The sequence below is a fragment of the Zalophus californianus genome, chromosome 10, assembly GCF_009762305.2.
Source record: "Zalophus californianus isolate mZalCal1 chromosome 10, mZalCal1.pri.v2, whole genome shotgun sequence".
Classification (NCBI taxonomy): domain Eukaryota; kingdom Metazoa; phylum Chordata; class Mammalia; order Carnivora; family Otariidae; genus Zalophus; species Zalophus californianus.
This window is the reverse complement of record NC_045604.1, coordinates 49,397,611-49,421,787: the sequence shown is the minus strand read 5'-3', so window position 1 is coordinate 49,421,787 and position 24,177 is coordinate 49,397,611. Positions and strand designations below refer to the sequence as shown.

The window sequence follows — 24,177 nt, the reverse complement described above, 5'->3', positions numbered from 1 at the left end:
GAAAACTTATTGATGTTTTTATTACTACAAACACACCCCCAATGCAATAAATAAAAAAAGCTTTACATTTTAAATTATGTTTTCATATTCAAAGGAAAAAGCCTGGAAATCAGAACTTTAATTAAAGGGATTTAGGAAGGCTGTGCGGTGGGAGCAAGATGGCGAAGGAGTAGGCGACCTGGATTTTGTCTGGTCTCAGGAATTCAGTTGGATAGGGATCAAACCATTCTGAACACCTACGAACTCAACAGGAGATCGAAGAAAAGAATAGCAACAACTCTCTGAACAGAAAAGCGACCACTTTCTGGAAGGTAGGATGTGCGGAGAAGGGAATCCGAGGCGATATTCGGGAGGATGGACGGCGGGGGAGGGCCGCTTCTGGCAAGTGATAGAGCCAGGGAGCACAAAATCGGAACTTTTAAAAGTCGGCTCTGCTGAGGGACATCGCTCCAGTGGCTAAGCGGGGTGTGGAACCCTCATGGGACAGTGTGTTCTCAGGACCCTCGGGGTCACAGAAAGACCAGGGGTGCCTGAGTGCAGCAGAGCTCCCAGGTATCAGAGCGGGGAAGCCGGCTGCAGAGACGGAGCTGAGGCGCGGGCTCTCAGCTCGGGGTTGCCATAAACTGTGATCCGAGGCCCAGTTGGGCCACTGCTCCTCCAGCAGGGACCCAACAAGTGGCAGATCCAGGGAGACTCCCCTTCCTCCCCCGGGAGGAGCGGCGCAGGAGCGCACCGCAGGGATCTGCTGGGTTTGGAGACTCCACACGGGGTCGGGTGCCAGAGAGAGAAACGCTCGGTCACAGGCCGGGTGAGCACAGAGTGCGGCCAGAGACCGGGGATACGGGAGTGACTGCCTTTCTCTGGGGGCGCACCGAGGAGCGGGGCCCCGAGTTCTCGGCTCCTCCTGGCGGAGATTGGGAGGCCACCATTTTCACCCTGGTCCTCCAAAGCTGTACTGAGAGCTTGCAGGGAACAAAAGCTCCCGAGAGCAAACCCGAGCAGATTACTTAGCCCGGACCAGCAAGGGCGGGGCAATTCCGCCTCCGGCAAAGACATTTGGGAACCACGGCAACAGGCCCCTCCCCCAGAAGATCCACACGAACAGCCAGCAAGCCAAGACCAAGTTTACTGATCAATGAGAACGGCAGAACTCAATGTGCTCGCTTCAGCAGCACATATACTAAAAATTGGAGAACGGCAGAACTCCAGCGCTAAAGGAATACTGCACATAGAATTCATGGCTTTTTTACCATGATTCTTTAGTCGTTCAAAGTTAATTTTTTAACTGTCTTTTTTTTTTTAATTTTTCTTTTTCCCTTTTTCAACCAACATCTTATCAATACCTTTTTTAAAAAACATTTATATTTTTCATTTTTAGAGTCATATTCTATCCCTTCATAGTAGTTACCCTTATTTTTGGCATATATATATAAGTTGTTCTCGCCTTAAAATTTTGAGATACAGTTTCTTCTAACAGATCAAAATATACCCTAAATCTCTAGTGTATAGCTTTGTTCTAGTCTCCTGCCTGATCACATTATCTCCCCTTTTTTTTTCTTAAATCCTCTTAGTTCCTTTTTCAAACAACTTCTTATCAATTCCTTTTAAAAAAAATTTTATAATTTTCATCTTTACAGTCATATTCCACCCCTTCATCATATCAACCCTTATTTTTGTACATATATAAGTTTTTCTTTCTTTAAAATTTTGGGAGGCACTTTCTTCTAACAGACAAAAATACACCCAAAATCTAGTGTGTGGCACTGATCTATGCACCAGCCTGATCATATTTGATCATATTCTGTTTTTTTTGTCTTCTGTTTTTGTTTGTTTTTATCTTTTTCTTTTCTTTTTCTTTTTTCTTTCTTTCCCTTTCTTTTCCCCTGGTTTCAGGGCTTTTCTGATTTGTTTAGAGTATATTTTCTGGGGACATTGTAACCCTGTTAGCATTTTGTTCTGTCATTCATCTATTCTCCTCTGGACAAAATGACAAGACAGAAAAAATCACCTCAACAAAAAGAACAAGAGGTAGTACCGACTGCCAGGGACCTACTCAGTATGGACATTAGTATGATGTCAGACCTAGAGTTCAGAATCATGATTTTAAAGATACTAGCTGGGTTCCCAAAAAGCATATTAGAGAAACCCTTCCTGGAGAAATAAAAGAACTAAAATCTAACCAAGTTGAAATCAAAAAGGCTATTAATGAGGTGCAATCAAAAATGGGGGCACTAACTGCTAGGATAAATGAGGCAAACGAGAGAATCAGTGATATCGAAGACCAAATGATGGAAAATAAAGAAGCTGAGAAAAAGATAAACAACTACTGGATCACGAGGGCAGAATTAGAGAGATAAGTGATACCATAAGAGGAAACGCTAGAAAATTGGGATCCCAGAAGAAGAGAGGGGCAAAAGGTATATTGGAGCAAATTACAGCAGAGAACTTCCCTAATTTGGGGAAGGAGACAGGCATCAAAATCCAGGAGGCACAGAGAACCCCTCACAAAAACAATAAAAATAGGTCCACACCCCGACATCTAATAGTAAAACTTACGAGTCTCAGAGACAAAGAGAAAATCCCGAATGCAGCTCAGGAGAAGAGACCTGTAACCTACAATGGTAGAAACATTAGATTGGCAACAGACCTATCCACAGAGACCTGGCAGGCCAGAAAGACTGGCATGATATATTTAGAGCACTAAATGAGAAAAATATGCAGTCAAAAATACTATATCCAGCTAGGCTGTCACTGAAAATAGAAGGAGAGATCAAAAGCTTCCAGGACAAACAAAAACTAAAGGAATTTGCAAACACGAGACCAGTCCTACAAGAAATAATGAAAGGGGTCCTCTAAGCAAAGAGAGAGCCTAAACGCAACATAGACCGGAAAGGAACACAGACAATATACAGTAACAGTCACCTTACAGGCAATACAATGGCACTAAATTCATATCTGTCAATAGTTACCCGCAATGTAAATGGGCTAAATGCCCCAATCAAAAGACACAGGCTATCAGATTGGATTAAAAAACAAGACCCATCAATATGCTGTCTGCAAGAGACTCATTTTAGACCCAAAGACACCTCCAGCTTGAAAGTGAGATGGTGGAAAACAATTTACCATGCTAATGGACACCAAAAAAAAGCTGGGGTGGCGATCCTTATATCAGACAAATTTGATTTTAAACCAAAGACTGTAATAAGAGATGAGGAAGGACACTATATCCTACTTAAAGGATCTATCCAACAGGAAGATCTAACAATTGTAATATCTATGCCCCTAACATGGGAGCAGCCAATTATATAAGGCAGTTAATAACAAAAGCAAAGAAACACCATCGACAACAATACAATAATAGTGGGGGACTTTAACACCCCCCTCACTCAAATGGACGGATCATCTAAGCAAAAGATCAACAGGAAATAAAGACTTTAAATGACACACTGGACCAAATGGACTTCACAGACATATTCAGAACATTCCATCCCAAAGCAATGGAATACACATTCTTCCCTAGTGCCCATGGAACATTCTCCAGAATTGATCACGTCCTAGGTCACAAATCAGGTCTCAACCGTACCAAAAGATTGGGATCATGCCCTGCATATTTTCAGACCACAATGCTTTGAAACTAGAACTCAATCACAAGAGGAAAGTCGGAAAGAACTCAAATACATGGAGGCTAAAGAGCATCCTATTAAAGAATGAATGGGTCCACCAGGAAATTAAAGAAGAATTAAAAAAATTCATGGAAACAAATGAAAATGAAAACACAACTGTTCAAAATCTTTGGTATACAGCAAAGGCAGTCCTAAGAGGAAAGTACATAGCAATACAAGCCTTTCTCAAGAAACAAGAAAGGTCTCAAATACACAACCTAACCCTACACCTAAAAGAGCTAGAGAAAGAACAGCAAATACAGCCTAAACCCAGCAGGAGAAGAGAAATAATAAAGATCAGAGCAGAAATCAATGAAATGGAAACCAAAAGAACAGTAGAACAGATCAACGAAACTAGGAGCTGGTTCTTTGAAAGAATTAACAAGATTGATAAACCCCTGGCCAGACTTATCAAAAAGAAAAGAGAAAGGACCCAAATCAACAAAATCATGAATGAAAGAGGAGGGATCACAACCAACACCAAAGAAATACAAACAATTATAAGAACATATTATGAGCAACTCTATGCCAGCAAATTAGATAACCTGGAAGAAATGGATGCATTCCTAGAGATGTATCAACTACCAAAATTGAACCAGGAAGAAATAGAAAACATGAACAGACCTATCACCACTAAGGAAATTGAAGCAGTCATCAAAAATTTCCCAACAAACAAAAGCCCAGGGCCAGATGGCTTCCCAGGGGAATTCTACCAAACATTTAAAGAAGAATTAATACCTATTCTTCTGAAACTGTTCCAAAAAATAGAAATGGAAGGAAAACTTCCAAACTTGTTTCATGAGGCCACCATTACCTTGATCCCCAAACCAGACAAAGACCCCATCAAAAAGGAGAATGCCAGACCAATATCCTTGATGAACATGGATGCAAAAATTCTCACCAAAATACTAGCCAATAGGATCCAACAGTAGATTAAAAGGATTCTTCACCACGACCAAGTGGGATTTATCCCTGGGCTGCAAGGGTGGTTCAACATCCGCAAATCAATCAACGTGATACAATACATTAATAAAAGAAAGAACAAGAATCATAAGATCCTCTCAATAGATGCAGAAAAAACATTTGACAATGTACAGCATCCTTTCTTGATCAAAACTCTTCAGAGTATAGGGATAGAGGGTACATACCTCAATATCATAAAAGCCATCTATGAAAAACCTACAGTGAATATCATTCTCAATGGGGAAAAACTGAGAACTCTCCCCCTAAGGTCAGGAACACGGCAGGGATGTCCACTATCACCACTGCTATTCAACATAGTGTTAGAAGTCCTAGCCACAGCAATGAGACAACAAAAAGAAATCAAAGGCATCCAAATCGACAAAGAAGAAGTCAAACTATCACTGTTTGCTGATGATATGATACTTTAGGTGGAAAACCCAAAAGACTCCACCCCAAAACTGCTAGAACTCATACAGGAATTCAGTAAAGTGGCAGGATATAAAATCAATGCACAGAAATCAGTGGCATTCCTATACACCAACAACAAGACTGAAGAGAGACAAATCAAGGAGTCGATCCCATTTACAATTGCACCCAAAACCCTAAGATACCTAGGAATAAATCTAACCAAAGGGGCAAAGAATCTGTACTCAGAAAACTATAAAATACTCATGAAAGAAATTGAGGAAGACACAAAGAAATGGAAAAACGTTCCATGCTCATGGATTGGAAGAACAAATATTGTGAAGATGTCAATGATACCTAGAGCAATCTACACATTCAATGAAATCCCCATCAAAATACCATCCACTTTTTTCAAAGAAATGGAACAAATAATCCTAAAATTTGTATGGAAACAGAAAAGTCCCCGAATAGCCAGAGGAATGTTGAAAAAGAAAAGAAAAGCTGGCGGCATCACAATTCTGGACTTCCAGCTCTATTACAAAGCTGTCATCATCAAGACAGTATGGTACTGGCTCAAAAACAAACACATAGATCAATGGAACAGAATAGAGAGCCCAGAAATGGACCCTCAACTCTATGGTCAACTAATCTTTGACAAAGCAGGAAAGAATGTCCAATGGAAAAAAGACAGTCTCTTCAACAAATGGTGTTGGGAAAATTGGACAGTCACATGTAGAAGAATGAAACTGGACCATTTCCTTACACCACACACAAAAATAGATTCAAAATGGTTGAAAGACCTCAATGTGAGACAGGAGTCCATCAAAATCCTAAAGGAGAACACAGGCAGCAACCTCTTTGACCTCAGCCACAGAAACTTCTTCCTAGAAACATCGCCAAAGGCATGGGAAGCAAGGGCAAAAATGAACTATCGGGACTTCTTCAAGATAAAAAGCTTCTTCACAGCGAAAGAAACAGTCAACAAAACCAAAAGACAACTGACAGAATGGGAGAAGATATTTGCAAATGACATATCAGATAAAGGGCTAGTATCCAAAATCTATAAAGAACTTATCAAACTCAACACCCAAAGAACAAATGATCCAATCAAGAAATGGGCAGAAGACATGAACAGACATTTTTCCAAAGAAGACATCCAAATGGCCAACAGGCACATGAAAAAGTGCTCAACATCGCTCGGCATCAGGGAAATCCAAATCAAAACCTCAATGAGATACCACCTCACACCCGTCAGAATGGGTAAAAATAACAAGTCAGGAAATGACAGATGTTGGCAGAGATGCGGAGAAAGGGGAACCCTCCCACACTGTTGGTGGGAATGCAAGCTGGTGCAGCCACTCTGGAAAACAGTATGGAGGTTCCTCAAAAAGTTGAAAATAGAGCTACCCTATGATCCAGCAATTGCACTACTGGGTATTTACTACAAAGATACAAATGTAGGGATCTGAAGGGGTACGTGCACCCCAATGTTTATAACAGCAATGTCCACAATAGCCAAACTGTGGAAAGATGAATGGATAAAGAAGATGTGGTGTGTATATATATATATATATATATATATATATATATATATATACAATGGAATATTATGCAGCCATCAAAAGGAATGAGATCTTGCCATTTGCAATGACGTGGATGGAACTGGAGGGTGTTATGCTGAGTGAAATAAGTCAATCAGAGAAAGATATGTATCATATGACCTCACTGATATGAGGAATTCTTAATCTCAGGAAACAAACTGAGGGTTGCTGGAGTGGTGGGGGGTGGGAGGGATGGGGTAGCTGGGTGATAGACAGTGGGGAGGGTATGTGCTATGGTGAGCGCTGTGAATTGTGCAAGACTGTTGAATCACAGATCTGTACCTCTGAAACAAATAATGCAATATATGTTGAGAAAAAAAAGAAGAAGAAGAAGATAGCGGGAGGGGAAGAATGAAGGGGAGTAAATCAGAGGGGGAGACGAACCATGAGAGACGATGGACTCTGAAAAACAAACTGAGGGTTCTAGAGGGGAGGGAGGTGGGGGGATGGGTTAGCCTGGTGATGGGTATTAGAGAGGGCACAGTCTGCATGGAGCACTGGGTGTTATACACAAACAATGAATCATGGAACACTACATCAAAAACTAGTGATGTAATGTATGGTGATTAACATAACAAAAAATTTAAAGAAAAAGAAAATGGCACACTGCTAGCTTTGATGATGGAGGAAGGAGCCATGAGCCAAGGATGATGGTGGCCTCTGGAAGCTGGAAAAAGAAAGGAACATATGCATGCTGACACCTTGATTTTAAGCAGTGAAACTGATTTCAGACTTCTGACCTCAGAAACTGTAAGATAATAAATTTGTATCATTTTGAGCCAAAGAAAACAAGGGATTTAGGAAAATTGATCAACCTCTCTGGGCCATGGTCTTTTCCTGGATAAAGTTACTTCTTCCAGAACCTTCCCCACCACCTTCTTCCTGGGTGGCAGAATCAGGGTGCAACACATCAACAGCACCTGGAACAACCATCATGGGACATCCTTGGTGATAGCCTCCCAACTCATCTGTGCACCTTGGGAGCTAGTTCTTGACTTTCATTTTATCTATCCCTTGGGAGGTCCTAAATAAACGTTGGTTGAATGGGTGGATCAGAAGTTTTGACTAAGAAGCTGGGGGACTTTGAGAAATTCAATTAACTTACTTCAAGTCACCAGGTTTGCTAGCGGGATGTGAGGCTAGAACTGAAAGTCTTCTTACTCTTGCTACATTGCCTTCCCTGAGACTACAAAGTCAGCCTCTACAGAGTGTTAAGTTGGGAGTGATTGTTTCCTTTGCAAATAATTCTTTATTTTAAGGGGCTTCACATCAACTATCTTTAAATTGCAAACTACCCTAGTGCATTTAAAAACTGATTTAGCAAATGTCAGTGTATCTGCAACTTGTCGGCAATATATACCTGTTACACAAAGCACGTGCAGCTGGATCCTGACTTAAGATATTAACTGACGTGTGTTATTGGAATGGCTAACACCATCTGTGGGCTAGAGGGTTGTTGCCGTCTGCAAAGAGAAGAAACTGAAAAATTACATTAAAAAGTCATGACTGGGAGGCCCTGCTTTGTTCTTTAATCCATGAGTATTTATTTAAATATCCAAAGAACTGGCAATGAGATCTTGAAGCCCAAAATTCAAATTATTTCTGCTCCAGGACAATGAGGTCTACTTGTGATCCTAAATCATGATTGTAGAACACAAGAACGGTGAAATATTAAATCAAAAAACAGTCAGTGATCATCTCTTACTTTCCCCAATGGGCTCCTAGAACTCAGAGACAAGTTTTAAAAGTCAAGACGTTTGATTTCCAAAAACCCATTTGCAGGAACCTAAGAAATGAGCTAAAATGTTCTAGCCAAATGTCTGGATTTATTGACAAAGGATCCATTACATCTTATTCTAGTCAATGGGACTCCATGGGTATCTACACAGTATCAGCCACTTGGATGATACTTAATGAAGCTTCTCAATGATCCTCTCTTGGGAGCAAACAGGAATTGTGAAGAAGAGGAAATCAAAGGCAGGGGTGGAACCTAGGTGAAGGAAAACATTGAGAAGGCATCTTCCTGGGATGGCAGCCCCGTATGTGCACACACACACACAATCACACGTGCCCCGCCTGGGACGCTTCCCTTCAGAGATCTCCACTGCAATAGTCAGTCTTGTCCTGCCTCAGAATCCTGCAAAAGGCAGGAAGAAGCCAGAGGGGATGCTGTGTGGCAGTCTGGCAAGTTGAAATCAGATTCTCTCTTTCAGATGTCATTATTCCCTCGTACTTGTGAGCCCAGCGCACTATTACTCTTGTTCCTTCAGATGGCCTGTACACCCACCCCACCTTAGCGCCACTTCAAACGTTGGCTGACAGATTTGCTATTGGATACATGAGCAACGAACTGAACTTTGAGCTTAGCCTACGAGAGGTGGTACAATTTGAACATATTACATATTAGCCCCCAAGTTATATAAATAGATGAAACCACTCTGTTATTAAGGGATATCAAGGTACCAAGTTCTTTGAACATGTTTTTAAATATAAAATTCTCACATTATGTAGTAATTTCTATGTCTACATGTCTGTCTCCCTCCGTAGACTATGAGTAGTTTAAGTGCCAAAACTATCTCATTGCAGGGGCGCCTGGGTGGCTCAGTCAGTTAAGCGTCTGCCTTCGGCTCGGGTCATGATGCCAGGGTCCTGGGATCCTGCTCCACGGGGAGCCTGCTTCTCCCTCTCCCTCTGCAGCTCCCCCTGCTTGTACTCTCTTACTCTCTCTGTCAAATAAATAAAAAATAAAATAAAATAAAATAAAATAAAATAAAATAAAATAAAATAAAATAAAACTACCTGGATTCTGACCCCAGCTCCCTCCTTACCAGCTGTGTGCCTTTGGACAAATTACTCAATCTCTCTGGAGTTTCCAGATTCTCCATCTCTAATATGTTGCAATGATATCGGATACCTCACTGAATGCATTCCACAGCACCTGACACAAAGTAAACACTCAGTAAGTATTATTACTATTATTGAATTCAGGGTGTCCCGCCACTGAAGCTATCAGAAAACTCTAAGCCTTTACGTCATTTCATCCCCAATTCTAGTCAAGAAAGTCCCATTTTGTGAACCTTCATTTCATAAACTGAGACAGGATTTAATGGCCTTCCAGAATGTGAAAGAGCTCTGGGCACAGGTGGTGGTAAGCAGCTGTTCCCCATCTCCGCTGAGGACCAGCTGAGAGTCTTAAAGAGCCACATGAGTGATTTGGGTATAAAGTATTAAGAATTGCTTCCTAATGTTCGAGGGTGTGAAAGTCTGGGCTGCCTTGAGGGCAGCCGTGGAATCCCCCTCTCTTGAGATTCTTTAAAAATTGGATACTTAATCGGCTCTAAGGTGGATAAAGACCAGGAAAGCACCTCACGTTCAAGTAACAAGCAGTTTGTTCAGGTCAGTCCAGTTATGCTGCTGTTGACCTAGTTCCAGTGAAGAGCTATTACCTGGAGATTCATACAGAAAGGAAGAAAGTATGGAAGGCAGATTCCTCTACTTAGTGAGCTTGTAATAAAACATTTTAATATGCTGTTAACCCTCATTCAAAATAACCTCACATCTCATTAAACCATTTCTGGAGGACCCTGAAAGGCGGGGACCTGGCTCGAGCACTCACGAGAGCCGGCAGCATTGGGGGCCCCATTTAGTGGCAACCTCAGGTGAGTGCCCCGCATCCTGTGGTGTGCAGATCATGATGTTAGCAGTTTCCAGCTTAAGATGGCAAATAGAAGAGTAGAAAAGTCCCTTCCATTCCACTATCCGGGGCGGGGGGGGGCGGGGGGTGGAGTATCAGAGAAACTCCCCTGAGTGCACAGACCCAAATTACACACCTATTGTTCCTTTCAAGCAAAAGACTGTTTTGCATATTTCCTCCTGGGAAGAAAATACTCTGATTTTAGTGAAGAGGTGGATGCAGCCTCTTGCTCTTCATCTTGGTTGCCCAGAGGAAGAGAGCAAAGAGAAAGAAAAAAAAATTTCTAGTGGGGAAGAAAAGCTCGCAGAGGCTTTGATCCTGAGCGACCTAAAGCTTGAGTTAAGGCTGAAAGGGGAGGGCGCGCAGGTGACTGAGGAAGCCAGGCTGGTTTGCAGTTTTCTAGCCGAATAAGGGGACTAGACAGAAGCCTGGAATGGTGATATGTGATAAAGACACGTACATGGAATGTAATGGTTTGTTCTCTTCCAAATTACTGAACATTAAGTTTAAATGTTTTCATATAAATATTATATGTATATTGCAGGATCTTGCTTGCACATCACCACTCAATTTAAGGAAAATGGAACTTTTTTGTTCCCCGTAAGTATTCTTCCTCCAAGCTCATACCCCATTGAAGACTAGGGGAGAAAACAAACTTGCCAATTAATATCTCAGGCTCTTCTCTTTCAAGCAGGGTCTCTCGGTAAAGGCTTCCCTTAGAGAATTCTGCTCATTCTTGCTCCCCAAAACGGCTCCTGGTGATGGGAGAGCAGGTGGCTGGTCTGGCCCAGCCTTGCCCTGCCCTGCCGGGGCACAGCTGGTCCCCTGTGGCCTTGAGGGACACTGGGCCATCATTCCCTGCGGGCATCCACATATGCCAGGCCGTGGGGGCTAGTAGCTCTGCCTCAGGCCATGGCCAGCCCCGAGGCCAAGCTTCTATGACTCTCAAGCCACATTGGACAAGTTGCCAGGCCCGAGCCAGCTCCTCTAGGCTGTCAGCCTTCCCGGAGCTACGGATGAGGAAAGGGCCCCAAGCCCCGTGCTCTCAGGCTCCCCAATCCCCAGCAGCTCCGCTCACAACCTGCTCTGCTCCCCAAGCTTTCACGTTCTAAAGAAGGAAACAGATGCATTTGCTTTCACCACAGTTGGTGAACCAGCTGAAGCTGTAAAAGAATCAGGACCTTTAGCAAACTCACCACTAAAAAAAAGCTGATAAACAACCAAGAACTCTGAGTGACCCTGGTCATCAGACCTTGCCGGACCCAGCTGAGGGCTCTTTCCTGCCCGATGAACAATGGGACTTGTTTCAACCAACCACATGCAGATTAATGGATGCACTCTGACTTTGCAGAGCACAAGTTGTCCATCGTGAATTAGCATAAATCTCATGACCTCCTCCCTTTCTAGCGCATAAAGCCCCCTGACTTTCCCTCAGAAATGTCGTTCACTGCTGTGTAGCCCTTTGCCTAGGACGTAACTCCGTTCAGTGCTGGCTCTGGTGATGCTTCAGTCACGGATTTTCCAGGAATTTTCCCAGTGGGAGGAGGAAGTGAGTACACAGGCCTCTGAGGTCTTTGCCTTCCTCTTCGGTCCTCACTCTCCTCTAAAGAGCTTCTGAGGCCTTCCCTTCTGCCATTGTTCCCAGGGGCACTAAGCCACATGACCTAGCATTGGTGGCAGGATGCAGGAAGAGAAACTAGCTTAGTAATTAGGATACCTATTGAGTAGTAGGGTTTTTAAGATTTATTTTTATTTATTTGAGAGAGCATTTGCATGCACACACAAGCAGGGGGAGGGGCAAAGGGAGAGAATCTCAAGCAGACTCCCACTGAGCGTGGAGCCTGATGCAAGGCTCAACCCTGGGCTCATGAGCTTAGCTGAGACCCAGAGTCGGATGCTCAACCTACTGAGCCACCCAGGGGCCCCAAGAAGTAGTTTTAAATTATTGTTCCATTACCTATATCATGAATGAAAGATCCAGAGTTTAATTTGGTAGGCAATGAGACAGTCTGGATTGTACTTATTAGATTGTTTACTAATAATTTTTTTAAAGATTTCATTTGAGAAAGAGAGAGCACAGAGGGAGAGAGGAAGCAGCAGACTCCCCGCCGAGCAGAGAGCCTGATGTGGGTGAACTGTGGATGTGCTGAGATCCAAGTCAAAACTGTTTGGTTCCTCTGAAACTCACATACAGCTGCCATAGTACTGCCACTGGGTGTCAGCATACCAAACCGAAGGCAGCGGTCTTTTAGGGGAAATAAGGCAACGGCATTTACAGAGGGCCCTCTCAGTCCAAAAAACACTTACGCATACATTTCCTAATTTAATCTGAGAGATGAAGAAACTTTTGAGGGAACAGAAAATGCAATATTTAGTTAATGGAGTGATTTGCATCAGAGGCATTTTGTCCCTATTTTCTAAATTGAAAAAATAACATTAGAGTAGACTTGGAAGTTAAGAGGATCAGTCCCCAGATCCTTCGTAACAAAGGGCTCTTTCCAGATATACGCACCTTATCACACAATGAAACCATTATTAGAAGCACTTCAGGGAAGAGTGTGCTCTCTCCCTCTGCAAAAATCAGCCAGAGACAAGCATTTGCTATAAAATTATCTGGTTTAATCACTGTCAACATCAGAACTGTAGTACATTAGAGTACAAAACCTGTATGTACAATTACACATAGAAAAAACGTTCTTTGTGAGGAGCAATTTTCAGCAAATCTGACAAACAGCAAGAGTCATCCCTATTTTGGGTTTGAAAAGAGAACTGGAAATTTCCAAGATGTCCCCCTCCTCCCTCTGGCTCCAGTGACCCTCCCAACATCCATTTGCAAAGGCCTGAGGTAGGAAGGGTGGTATTAACACTATCAGGCACTCATTCTCCTCTCTTATGGAAGGGGTGAATTTTTAGGAAACATTTCCCATCATTTATTACACTGCTGTTCCATCCATCTGCATCATTAGGTTCAGTAGTTACCATGACAATATGATGCCTACAGCAATCTAACTTGATAGCCAGATGCCAGAATGTGAAAAAATAGGACCAGCTAAGAAAGTGAGAGAAATATAATTAATCTGAAGCACATAAAAATATGCACAAAACTAGGACCAAGAGGGAAACTGCTGAAATGTCAGTGAGGAGGGAGCTCTGCTGGGAAGCAATAATCAAGTTTCAGCATATAAACTTTGCTAAGTAGATCCGTGAATTGGTCTATAACTAAGACTGAGGAATGCGTCAACATTGGTCATGAATATCGCTCTGGGCCCCTCCCCCAAATAATTTCCTGCCGCAAAGCCCAGTGGATTCGCCTTGATTCCAGCCAAGGGAATTCCGAGTCGGCTTGACTCTCCTGAGGATCTGAAGCTACCATCCTGAATGCTCCCGCCATGGCATCCTGCTCACCTTCGGTCTGCTGTTCTACCCAGCTTTTCCATCCAACGTGGTACTAGCCATCATTCTGAAGCTAATGTTAAGAGACTGGACTGAGCTGTGTCCTGGAAGAGCCTGTCCCAGTGAAGGCAATAGGCCAGCAGGACCCTCTTGGGGGCCCCAATATGGCAGAGGAGTTGGAAATCAAGGAAGGAGACCAGCCTGCGATGGGTGGCCGTTATCATCATCGCTGGGTTGGATAGCGGCGCTGAGCTAGGCGATTTGGTCGGTTCAAGCTACTAACCATGGAGAGCTGGAAAAGAAAAAAGGTTGCCTGAGATTATAGCTCCAAGCAGGACTCCATCCAGGGCTGGCTGGCTGGACTGAGCTAGGGCATCCGAAGTCTAGAACTCTCAGGCTGCATTTGGCTTCCCAGGTGATATTCTAATTACTTACTTTCACCCAACATCTGTACCTCTTAACTATAGCAAAAGAAATTCAACTTTATTAAGAGACGAGGCCAAATGGGTACATAAGAGCAATCAATCTACTCCCAAGTCACTGAAGGGCAGGGAGTTTAGTTTCTCTCAAAGTTTGCAATGATCCCCGACACCCCCAGGTGGAGTGATGGTATTTCCACACCACTGGTACCAATACCTATGTGTCTCTCAAAGTCTCAAGACCTCTGAAAGGTCAAGAGTGGTATTACTAATAGTGACACTAACTGAGGCCCTTCATACACATGCTCCCATTTAATCCTCACACCTCCCCTGCAAGGTGGCTACTACTAACCCCACTTTACAGATGCAGAAACTGAGTCTTATAGAGGGTAAGTCATTGTGCAAGAACCCACACACAGTAACTGGCAAACGAGGAATATAAACTTGGATTGCCTTCATCCAAAATTTGTGCTCCTAACCCTTCTCCCTCAGGGCTCCCTTACCTGGGGGACCTGAGATGGGTTGTAGAGAGGAACACTTCCTTTCAAGGGTGTTGGGGGAAGCAGAACACCGGGGTTGAAGTAAAGCTCAGAGGAAACAGCCTGTGATGGAAAATAATAGAAAATCCTATCAGTCGCCACTTCTGGTTCCAGAACATCAAGGGTTTCCCTTGAATGTCAACTTTGGCCAAGAGATACAGATGAAAAGGATTTCCTGATAGACCTCAGGGAATTCAAGCAAACAAACATGATTCAAGTGGGCACGGCCAACCCCTGGGTCTGGGGTGGCAAAAGCAGAGGCTCAGGGGCTCCTGTACCTGGAGTGAGTGAGAAGAAAAAGCCACAGTCAATTCTCTTGATAGCATCATAAAAAGTAATATCATATTCTCGGGAAGGCCTAAAATACTGCAAGAGTGCTCTAACCCAACCACAAGAAAATAAAAATGTTTTCCTAGCAATCGGCATGAAATCCGTACCGTGTGGACGATTCATCAAGAACTTTTTACAGTCCTTGCCAAAGTCCCTGGTGAACTCTGGGACAGGGAAAAGGCCGTTCCCTAGACTTCACCTAAGGAAGTCGTTATGGGCTACATCATGTCCCCTCGAAACTTCCTATATGGGGATTCTAACCCCCAGTACTTCAGAATGTATTTAGAGGTAGTGTCTTTGAAGAAGTGTTTGAGGGGGTGCCTGGCTGGCTCAATCAGTAGAGCATGTGACTCTTGATCTCAGGGTTGTAAGTTCAAGCCCCACGTTGGGTGTAAAGATTACTTAAAAAGAAAATCTTAAAAAAAAAATAAAGAGGTGATTAAGGTAAGAAGAGCGCATCAGGGTGGGTCCTAAGTCAATATGCCTGGTGTCCTTATAAGAAGGGGGAGTTCAGACACAGACACACACAGAGGGAAGACCCTGTGAAAGCCATGGCCATCTACAAGCCAAGGAATGAGGCCTCAGGAGAAACCAACCCTGCCAACACCCTGCCTCAGACGTCCAGCCTCCAGAGCTGTGAGGAAATCCCTTTGTTTAAACTGTAGCCTGTGACATTTTGTCATGGTGGCCCTAACAGACTTCTACAGAAGCTTTCTGCCCTCACCGGGTGGCACCTCCAGCCCACACTGAATGTTCAGTCCTCGCACACGCAGGCCTCTGGTGGGGCCCTAAGCTCCAGCCCATGGGCTGCTCACCTCAGGCCCAGACAGGCCTTCACTCCCAGTGCCCTCAGCTGCTCCCCCACAGGATGCTGATCCTCGGACTTGGCCCTCGCCTGGAAAGCAATGAGTCAGAGCTGTTTCCACTGCTCAGGGCTGAGGAAGCCCCACTCTCAGAAGGTACCCCCAAGGCCTGAGGTACCTCAGACCCAGAGAGCCCACCGACCCAGAGGACATGAGGTTGGCAGTACCTGTCGCTCCAGACAAGGTGCCTGGCAGAGACTGGGGCTCTGGGAGAGAGGTCAGTGTGAAGCCAGGGCCAGCCTCAGGCAGAGAAGATGCTCTGGAGGTCTCCTGCATCGTGGAGAAAGACAGGCAGAGTTGGAGGTACTGGTTGCTAACAAATTCATGCCCACAACAGCGGCCTCAACCTGTGACCTGTGGCCGGGGACTCACCCCAAAACTCTCGTGCCACCCCTTTGCTCAGTGATCAAACAACTCCTGGTGCCCTAAAGTTAATATACTTCGTCCCAATTTTTAAGACCCAGTTGGCCTTTGCCAATTGCCAGATGCCAGCTCCGGGCCTCAGAGGCTCTGAGGAAACGTCCTCCAACGGGCCCACAGGAGAGGAAGGGTCCTTGCCCCCGGGGCCCTTTCACTTACCTCAGAGTCGGGACTGTCAGATGAGTGTTCTCCAGAGGCGGATGCGTTGTCGGTGGGCTTTGAGCGAAACCAGCTGAACCAGCCAAATCCGGAGCTCTGGAAGGGAAAGGAGGAGATTTAGGGCCTACAGGTGTGCTTCTCCCGCTGACTAGGAGACAGGCCCACCCCAGTACGATGGTGGAGAGTCGGAGGCCCTGCCAAAGCCTAGGTTCCCAAGCCTGCCCCCCCCCACACCATTTGGGAAGGGGACACAGAACAAGACCATCCACCTTCGTGTTCTCTTTCTCGTCTCCTGGTTTTTCTTTCTGTGCCGGGCTTTGGGAAGATTTCTTATCTGCCTCATCGGAGGACTCCTCCCCATCCTCCTTGACTGAAACAGTGGAACTCTCAGAATTATTTCGTGATCTGGGAATCGCTGGCACCTGGGATTAAAGAACGTAAGAATGAACGTTTTTATAGCACTTGACAGGTTATGAGGGTAAATCACACGTTCTCCCTCACCAGCCCCGCTCAGTAAATCACTGGGATAGCCTCACAGGCTCACATTTTACTGATGAGGAAATCAGGCCTAGCTAGGAGAAATGATTTGCCAAAGGCCGCCGGACAAGGCCAGAGCCCGCTCCCCGTCCTTGTGTTACCCCCCAATCCTCTGGGCTTCCGGCCGCTGTGCTCCCTCCCCACATCAAAGTTCCAGAATTATGCCGAAGCCTGGAGCAGAGGATGTGGAAGGCCCCCGGGGGAGAGGAAGCGGGACAGGACACACCCCACGGGTACCTACACACCCAAAAGGACAGAAACTGACCCCCACTCAACCGAGAGCTCATTCCTAGCAGACTTGTTCAAGATCAACTGCGAACAAATGCAACAGAGGAAAGCAAAATATGCCGATGTGCCCTTTTATCTGTGTGTGTGGGAAAATACACATAGCATAAAATCCACCAATTTAACCATTTTTAAGTGTGCAACTCAGTGGTATCAATATATTCACAATGTTGTATAGCCACCACTAATAATCCATTTCCAGAACATTTAATTAACCTCAACAGAAACTGTGCCCACTAAACACTAACTCCCCATTTTCCCCTCCCCCTAAGCCCCCTAGTCACCTCTACTCTTTTTGTCCGTAAATTTGCCTCTTCTAGGCACCTCATATAAGCAGAATCACACCATATTTGTCCTTTTGTGTTATATTCACATTTTATACTCCAAAAAGGTGTAATTGGTACAACCCTTGAAAATACTTTGGCAAATCTAGAAAAAGCTTCGATTTTTATTGAGTACCAGCATTTACTAGGTAGTAAACACTGTTCTAAGCACTTACATATAGTGATTCGTTTAATCCTTACAACTGTCCTGTGAGGTGGATTATTACCATCCCATTTTACGTATAAGAAAACTAAGACAGAGAAGGATTAGGCAACCTGTCTAAGGCCACCCGCTAGGAGATGGCAGAGCAAGGATTCAAACCTCAGCAGTCGGACCTCTCCTTCTAGGAATTTCTCCCGGTTGAGTAATTCAAGAACAACACAAGGCTTGCACGTCCATCACTAGAATGTCCACCATTGTGTTTTACACATGAGGGGAAGGGAAGGGAAATCAAAGAGAGAGGAGGAAGAGAGACACACTTGAAACGTCTGCCTCCCCCCATTCTGACCTCTGCTCAAGACCTCCCCAGAGGGGCCCTCCCCGGCCAGCCCATCTAAAGTAAAATCCCTCATGCACACAGTTGTTTATTTAAGTCACCTCCACTAAATAGAAGCACACGGGAGTAGGCTTTGTCTGGTTCCCCGTGTGTCCCCAGCCCTGTGACTGTGCTGGGGACATTGTAGGAACTTGGGATTTGTGAATGAATGAATGAATGAATGAATGAACGAACGAACGAATGATGGTGCTTTCACATAATGGACTTGATCATACCAATACTAAAAAGCATTAATGGGGGCACCTGGGTGGCTCAGTCGGTTAAGCATCTGACTTCGGTTTCTGTTCAAGCGGTGATCTCAGAGTGGTGAGATGGAGCCCCATGGACGGTTCCATGCTGAGCGCAGAGTCTGCTTAAGTTTCTCTCTGCCCCTCCCCCACCCTTGCATGCTCGCTCGCACGCTCTCTCAAATAAATAAATCTTAAAAAATAAAATAAAATAGGGGTGCCTGGGTGGCTCAGTTAAGTGTCTGCCTCAGCTCAGGTTGTGATCCCGGGGTCCTGGGGTTGAGCCCCACATAGGGCTCCCTCAGCAGGGAGTTGGCTTTTCCCTCTCCCTCTGCTCCTCCCCCCCCCCACTTGGGCTGGCATCCTCTCTCTTTCTCTCTCATAATAAAATAAATTTTTAAAAAAAGAAAATAACAATAAAATAAAATAATAAAAATAAAAATCATTTATGAATGACATGGAAAACCTCATTTTAGAGTATTAAATAACAAATAGGAAATAAAGTTTTCTATACACATTTAGAAACATATGAGTGATATTTGATTGATGATTTATGATACTTTCTCTTTATTTTTCAAGTTTTCTATAACAATAATGTACTACAGTACATTTCAGTCAGAAAAAAATAAGGAAAGCATAAAAGTTTTTAAGTCCTACAGCCCCATTACTACTTGAGACATTTATAGGATGTAACCACTATTTATGTGATCAAATTTATACAATGAAACGCTCCAGCCTTCAGGTAAAACTGAAGAACATCTCAAATACCCATTGTTGGGGGAAGGGTGCGTTCGTTGGACTGCTAGCTAACACGGTCAATTAGGCAGGGCCACCTCCAAGATCTTCCAGCCTAACTGAGGAGAAAAGACATAAAAGCTGCCATAGATCCTTCTTGGAAAAAAAGTGAGGTAAAAATTACAATAAAGAAATAAGCATCAAAAGTCCCCCATGACAGGGCAGGGTGTGGTGAGTGTTTGGTGCAACAGGTGAGGAGAGAGTGTGAGAGATCTCTGAGGCCAAAACAAGACTTGACCCTGCCACCCCTCCCCCCATGGACACTGGTTGTGTCAAGAACATGGCCCTCCTCCCCACCGCTACGATTTGGTGAAACAAGGTACAGTATGGAAGGGAGAGCAGGTACCAGGCAGAGGAAGGAGTCTGCACATGGCTAAGAAATCTGGGCCACTGGAAAAAACCTGAAGCAAGAGAGTAGGCATCTGCTGTGCTTTGTCCTCTCACCTGGGGTTGGGAAACAACATTTTGACTATCAGGATGCTGGAAACTTCCTTGAGACACTGTGTTCTCTCCTATGGCACAAAACACAAACAAACATCGTGATTTGAACTTGAGCTTTTCCTACCTAACCTGAAGAAGGAATGGGACGCAGTCAGCTTTTCTAACTGCCAAGCAGCTGCAGGTCCAAGCCCATGAGCCCAAGTGGGTCACATTAATGTGAAGTCCACATACAAAACCCTCTCAATTCCAGCTGCCCAAAGACGTGCTGGTCACATGACCTCTACTCCAAGCCAAGCCATTCCTTAGGAATCCTGGAAACCAGGGCCACATGGAGCTAGATCACAAGGATCCTCCCGACTTTCCCTCCATTTGAGCCTCCTGTCTTGGACGGGACATTATCTTAGAAGGTCGAAGATCTAATCCAGCGCTCCCCTGGTGTTGCTCAGCACGGCTCACCACACTCAGCCCCTCTGTTTCCCATCACCACCCTTGGGAGTGGGACAGAAGAGTGGGCCTCTGCTAGCGACCCCTGACAGTGAGCTCTTGGGTGCAGGACGACACAGCTGGAGGAGCAGATGGCACTTCCCTCCTTCCTCCACCCTGCAACCTCTCTTCTAGAAACTATGTATCCAAGAGGAGGGCTGGAGGAACTGCTGTTGGCCTTGTTAGGCTTATCCCAGTGGAGAGGCAGACTGCAAAGGAAGGGAGCAGCGTCCCTCGGACGCATGCAAAGTACCAGCCCCAGGGCTGCCACGTAGTAGGCCCTCAGTCAGGCGCACGCCCACCATTCAGGGCTTTATCGGCTCTGACCCCACCTCCTCCTACTGGTCCCTCCACCTCCCTCTTCTGCTTCCTTCCTCCCCTTCAAAACTCCTCACCCAGGTCTTACCAACAGGTGGGTATATCTGCTGGGTTTCCTCCCAGGCTCCTCCTCCAGGAGTCCCTGTCACGGCCAGGCTGCCACCAGTCCCAGGAACCGAATAAAGAGGCACAGGGACCCCGGTCTGCCCCACACTTCCACCTGCTGGGTGGGGAAAGGGCTGTTGCAGGCTGGGCTGGGACGGCCACGTCTGCTCCAGGGCTGGCCACAAGGCTGAGCGGTCCCCAAGGGCTCCTGAGCTGCTTTGATGTCCCGAAAGATCATGGTAGAAAGTGCTTTCTAAGGACATAGGGCAGAGAAGAAGAGCTGAGACCTGAAATATGGCATTAGAATGGACCAATCACACCAGAACCATTCCTGCCCACATCCTCCTTGGAAAGAAGTCACAAAGACAGGCCGCTCGATGTGGCTGCCATTCATGCGATGACAAGTACAACCCAGCAGTGATTGGGACGCTTCTCACTGCTTAGAGTTGACAAAATGATTTCCTTCACTCCCGTGTATGATCTCCAAGCCTTAAACGAGTACATTAGTGCACTGGGGGGATAGAAATTACCACCTCGTTTAAGGCCATACTTTTTTACTTTTGGATAAACTTTCCCCTTTAAGGATTTCCTCATGGACTTGGGTGTCTGAACAGTTTCTAGTTAAAACCCGAATCAGACCACAGACATGATGGCTTTGCCCTGGAAGCAAGCGTGGAGGTATTCCTTCTGGCTCTACCATTTTGCCAGTGAGATGGATGGTGGTGTGGACGTGTGCCATGATGGGCCCAAGGACACGGGGCTGCTGGGGCTGCTGGCCCACATGCTCAGCTGGATGACGAGAGACACAGCTGCCTCCTAGCAGAAGCGGCGTTCAGAAACACCCAGCCTGGCTCCCCTCCAGCCCGTGACCTTCACAGGTTCCATGACATAGCAGCAAAGCCCAGGCGCAGAAACTTCACCTGCCTGCCTTGCCTTCCCCTTGCTCATCCGTGAAGAACGTGCTAAAAGGTGGGAAACGGCTAGAAGTACCTGACCCCACCATGGGGGGGTGGGTAGCTGGAGGAAAGGGCGCAGAACCAGCTGAGGGTAATACTTTCTGCCTGACCCAGCGCCCAGAGGCAGCCTGAGGGGAAAAGAGGGACGTGCTGAAAATAGTTTGAAACATATGTCACATGTGTATAGCAATCGAATGCTCAAAACTCAAACTCATAGCTCAAAAAATAATCTTCCTATGTCTCCAACACCTACATGAAGTACGGACAATCCACCGTCTCTGGCTTCCTCTATGGGGGGAAGCTACTGAGGCAGGTGAAACCATGAGATCACAACACAATATAATGAGGATTAAAACCTGAATGTGAGGCAGAAACTCTCACAATGAGGGAACTTAGGAGTGTCGGGATGCCTGTGACTGGCCAGAGCTGTGGGGAAAAGGTGCCTGGACCAATGGGTCAGATTGAAACAGGCAAGGAAGCACTCCAGGAAGGGCAAGGAGAATGTTTCCTAAGGTCTGCATCTCGTATGATCAGGTGCTGAGCATCAGCCATCCCCACACTCAGGTCGTCGGCGTGGGTACCTGCCATCCCTCTGGCTCCCGAAGTATCTGAGTGAGCAGAACGAAGATCTCCAGTGTCTCCTGCTACCTTGTGCTAGTAAAATAAAGTAAAATCTTTTTAAGCCACACAAAGAAAAGCAAGAACAGGGAACAACAGTTTAAAAATTAAGTCGAGGGGTGGCTGCGTGGCTCAGCTGGTTAAGCGCCCCTGCTTTCGGCTCAGGTCATGGTCCCAAGGTCCTGGGATCGAGCCCCGCATTGGTCTCCCTGCTCAGCAGGGAGTCTGCTTCTCCCTCTCCCTCTGCCGCTCCCCCTGCTAATGCACTCGTGCATTCTCTCTCTCTCTCTCTCTGACAAAATAAAATCTTTAAATAAATAAATATTTAAAAAAAATTTAAGTCAAAAAGAAACTTCAGAGGGAGTGGCAAAGTAGGGGAACCTCGCCTGAATGCCGAGGGCTGGTGGGAGAGGCACATGGGCAGGAGGGAGTCCTCAGCCCTCCTCAGAGCAGGCAGGGACCAGGACACCAGCGCCATCCATCGTCTCCCTGAGGAAGGGGCAAGTGGAAGGGACCAGACCGCAGGGCCCAGGGTCCCATGTGCGCAGCACAGGGTGGGAATCGGGGCCGTGCGTGCCTTGAAAAATCCACCCTGTCCTGTCTTCAGAGACAGCGGAAGAAAGAGAATGGAGGCAGCCCCGTTCCAATTATGTTACAATTACTGCTGGCAGCTTTTGCACTTGTCAGAACAAAAAGGGAAGGCCTGGAAATCTTTTAAGCAATTGCCCTACATTACATGAAAGTGACACGGGTCCGCTGTGATCCGTAGTTCCTAACAGAGAGATGAAAGCTTTAATGGTCATAAAATGTATCTTCTAGGACCCCAGAGAAGGGTGGCAAGAGGGATTGGCAAGAGGGCCCCAGGTCTCACAGGCTGACACAGGAAGCCCTTTCCACCTGAGAGGGATGGGGGTGGGGGCAGGGCAGGAAGCTGGGAGGCTGAGCGCCACCCCTGCCCGGGTCAACCTGTGACTCATGGGTGCTGGGGGACTTCAGGGCCCTCCACGGGGTCGGGGATTTGCCAAGGTCAGTGCCTGCCTACTCGGTGCTAGGGGAGCGAAGAAAGAAACAAAGGTCTCAGCCCCTGGCCCGGCTCCAACCCCACTCACCGCCAGCTCCTCGCACCGCCTGCGAAGGGGCACCAGCCAGGCTGGCTCCGGGTCCCTGTCTCCATGGCGTCTCTCTACAACCAAGGGATCTGACAGCTTCAGTCTCTCTGCTAGCTGTGCCAGGTTTCCAGTGGGGTCAGGGGTGAACGTAAGAGAGGGGAAAGGAGAAACAAACACAATGGGCAATGAGGCAATAAGGGAATGGGAGAAAGACAGTCTTCCCGCCCTTGCCAATTAGATTACAAGAATAACTGAGAGGTAGCAAATTCAGCAGCTACCTTTCCGAAATTGCAACATAAATAAACAATTAACCCATCTTGGTGTTAGATCCTCCGTAAGATATAAGAAGAAACTATTACCCAGCTCTGCATCTCTGCAAAGAGAGGTAGAGCCTCTAGCGAGGCTTCCTGAACTCCAGTGCTCCGGGGAACCACCTGGACTGTTGCTCAAATGCTAAATCTGATCCCAGAGTTCTGGGTGGGGCCTGAGAGTCTGCATTTCTAACCAGCTTCCAAGTAATGCCCATGCTGCTGGTCAAGGGCATTGCAAGATTGCAATGTTGCAAGATTCTACTCCCTTATGAAGTCCCCAAACATCCCAGCTCCTCCATCCCAGGTCCCTGAGGTGCTACAGCCCCTGGCCTGTTGGCAGACACCTCAGGGGCAGGGGGCTCGGCACTACAGATGGGTTGGCTATAGGATCTAACCCTCGGGCCTCATCTAAAGCAAAGCAAAAATTGACAGTGGGCTGCTGGACTCTCTAGCTAATGGATTTTTCTTCGGTTAATTGGAACAACTATTTGCCTGATTGTTTTCTTCCCCAGGAACTAAAAGTTGATTTGTTTTTTTTTTTTTTTCTTTTTTAAACGTATCCCACATGTGATAAAATATTCCATGCATTTAAAAGCATTTTAATAAGGATCATTTCCTGTTTTAATCACTAAAATATATTTTCCAAGTCCAGCATTTATAATTA

The 24,177-nt window shown here is 45.8% G+C and overlaps 1 protein-coding gene across 10 annotated transcripts in view; it reads right to left on the bottom strand.

Moving 5' to 3' along the window:
• Positions 1–12,922: 12,922 nt before the first annotated feature.
• Positions 12,923–24,177, bottom strand: part of SEC16B (SEC16 homolog B, endoplasmic reticulum export factor) — a 64,596-nt gene continuing 53,341 nt past the window's right edge. For 7 of the 10 annotated variants that reach the window (XM_027610159.2, XM_027610157.2, XM_027610158.2 and 4 more), the window contains 10 exons: positions 23,203–23,316; positions 22,057–22,129; positions 20,503–20,772; positions 19,617–19,684; positions 16,718–16,870; positions 16,449–16,544; positions 16,037–16,139; positions 15,822–15,901; positions 14,641–14,739; positions 12,923–14,010 (listed from right to left, as the gene is read on the bottom strand). In XM_027610159.2, the coding sequence (XP_027465960.2) occupies positions 13,942–14,010; positions 14,641–14,739; positions 15,822–15,901; positions 16,037–16,139; positions 16,449–16,544; positions 16,718–16,870; positions 19,617–19,684; positions 20,503–20,772; positions 22,057–22,129; positions 23,203–23,316 (1,125 nt within the window). In that variant the 3' untranslated portion in view covers positions 12,923–13,941. Of the gene's footprint in view, positions 14,011–14,640; positions 14,740–15,821; positions 15,902–16,036; positions 16,140–16,448; positions 16,545–16,717; positions 16,871–18,836; positions 19,232–19,616; positions 19,685–20,502; positions 20,773–22,056; positions 22,130–23,202; positions 23,317–24,177 lie in introns of those variants that run through there. The other 3 variants (XM_027610163.2, XM_027610165.1, XM_027610166.1) reach the window with 3 other exon arrangements.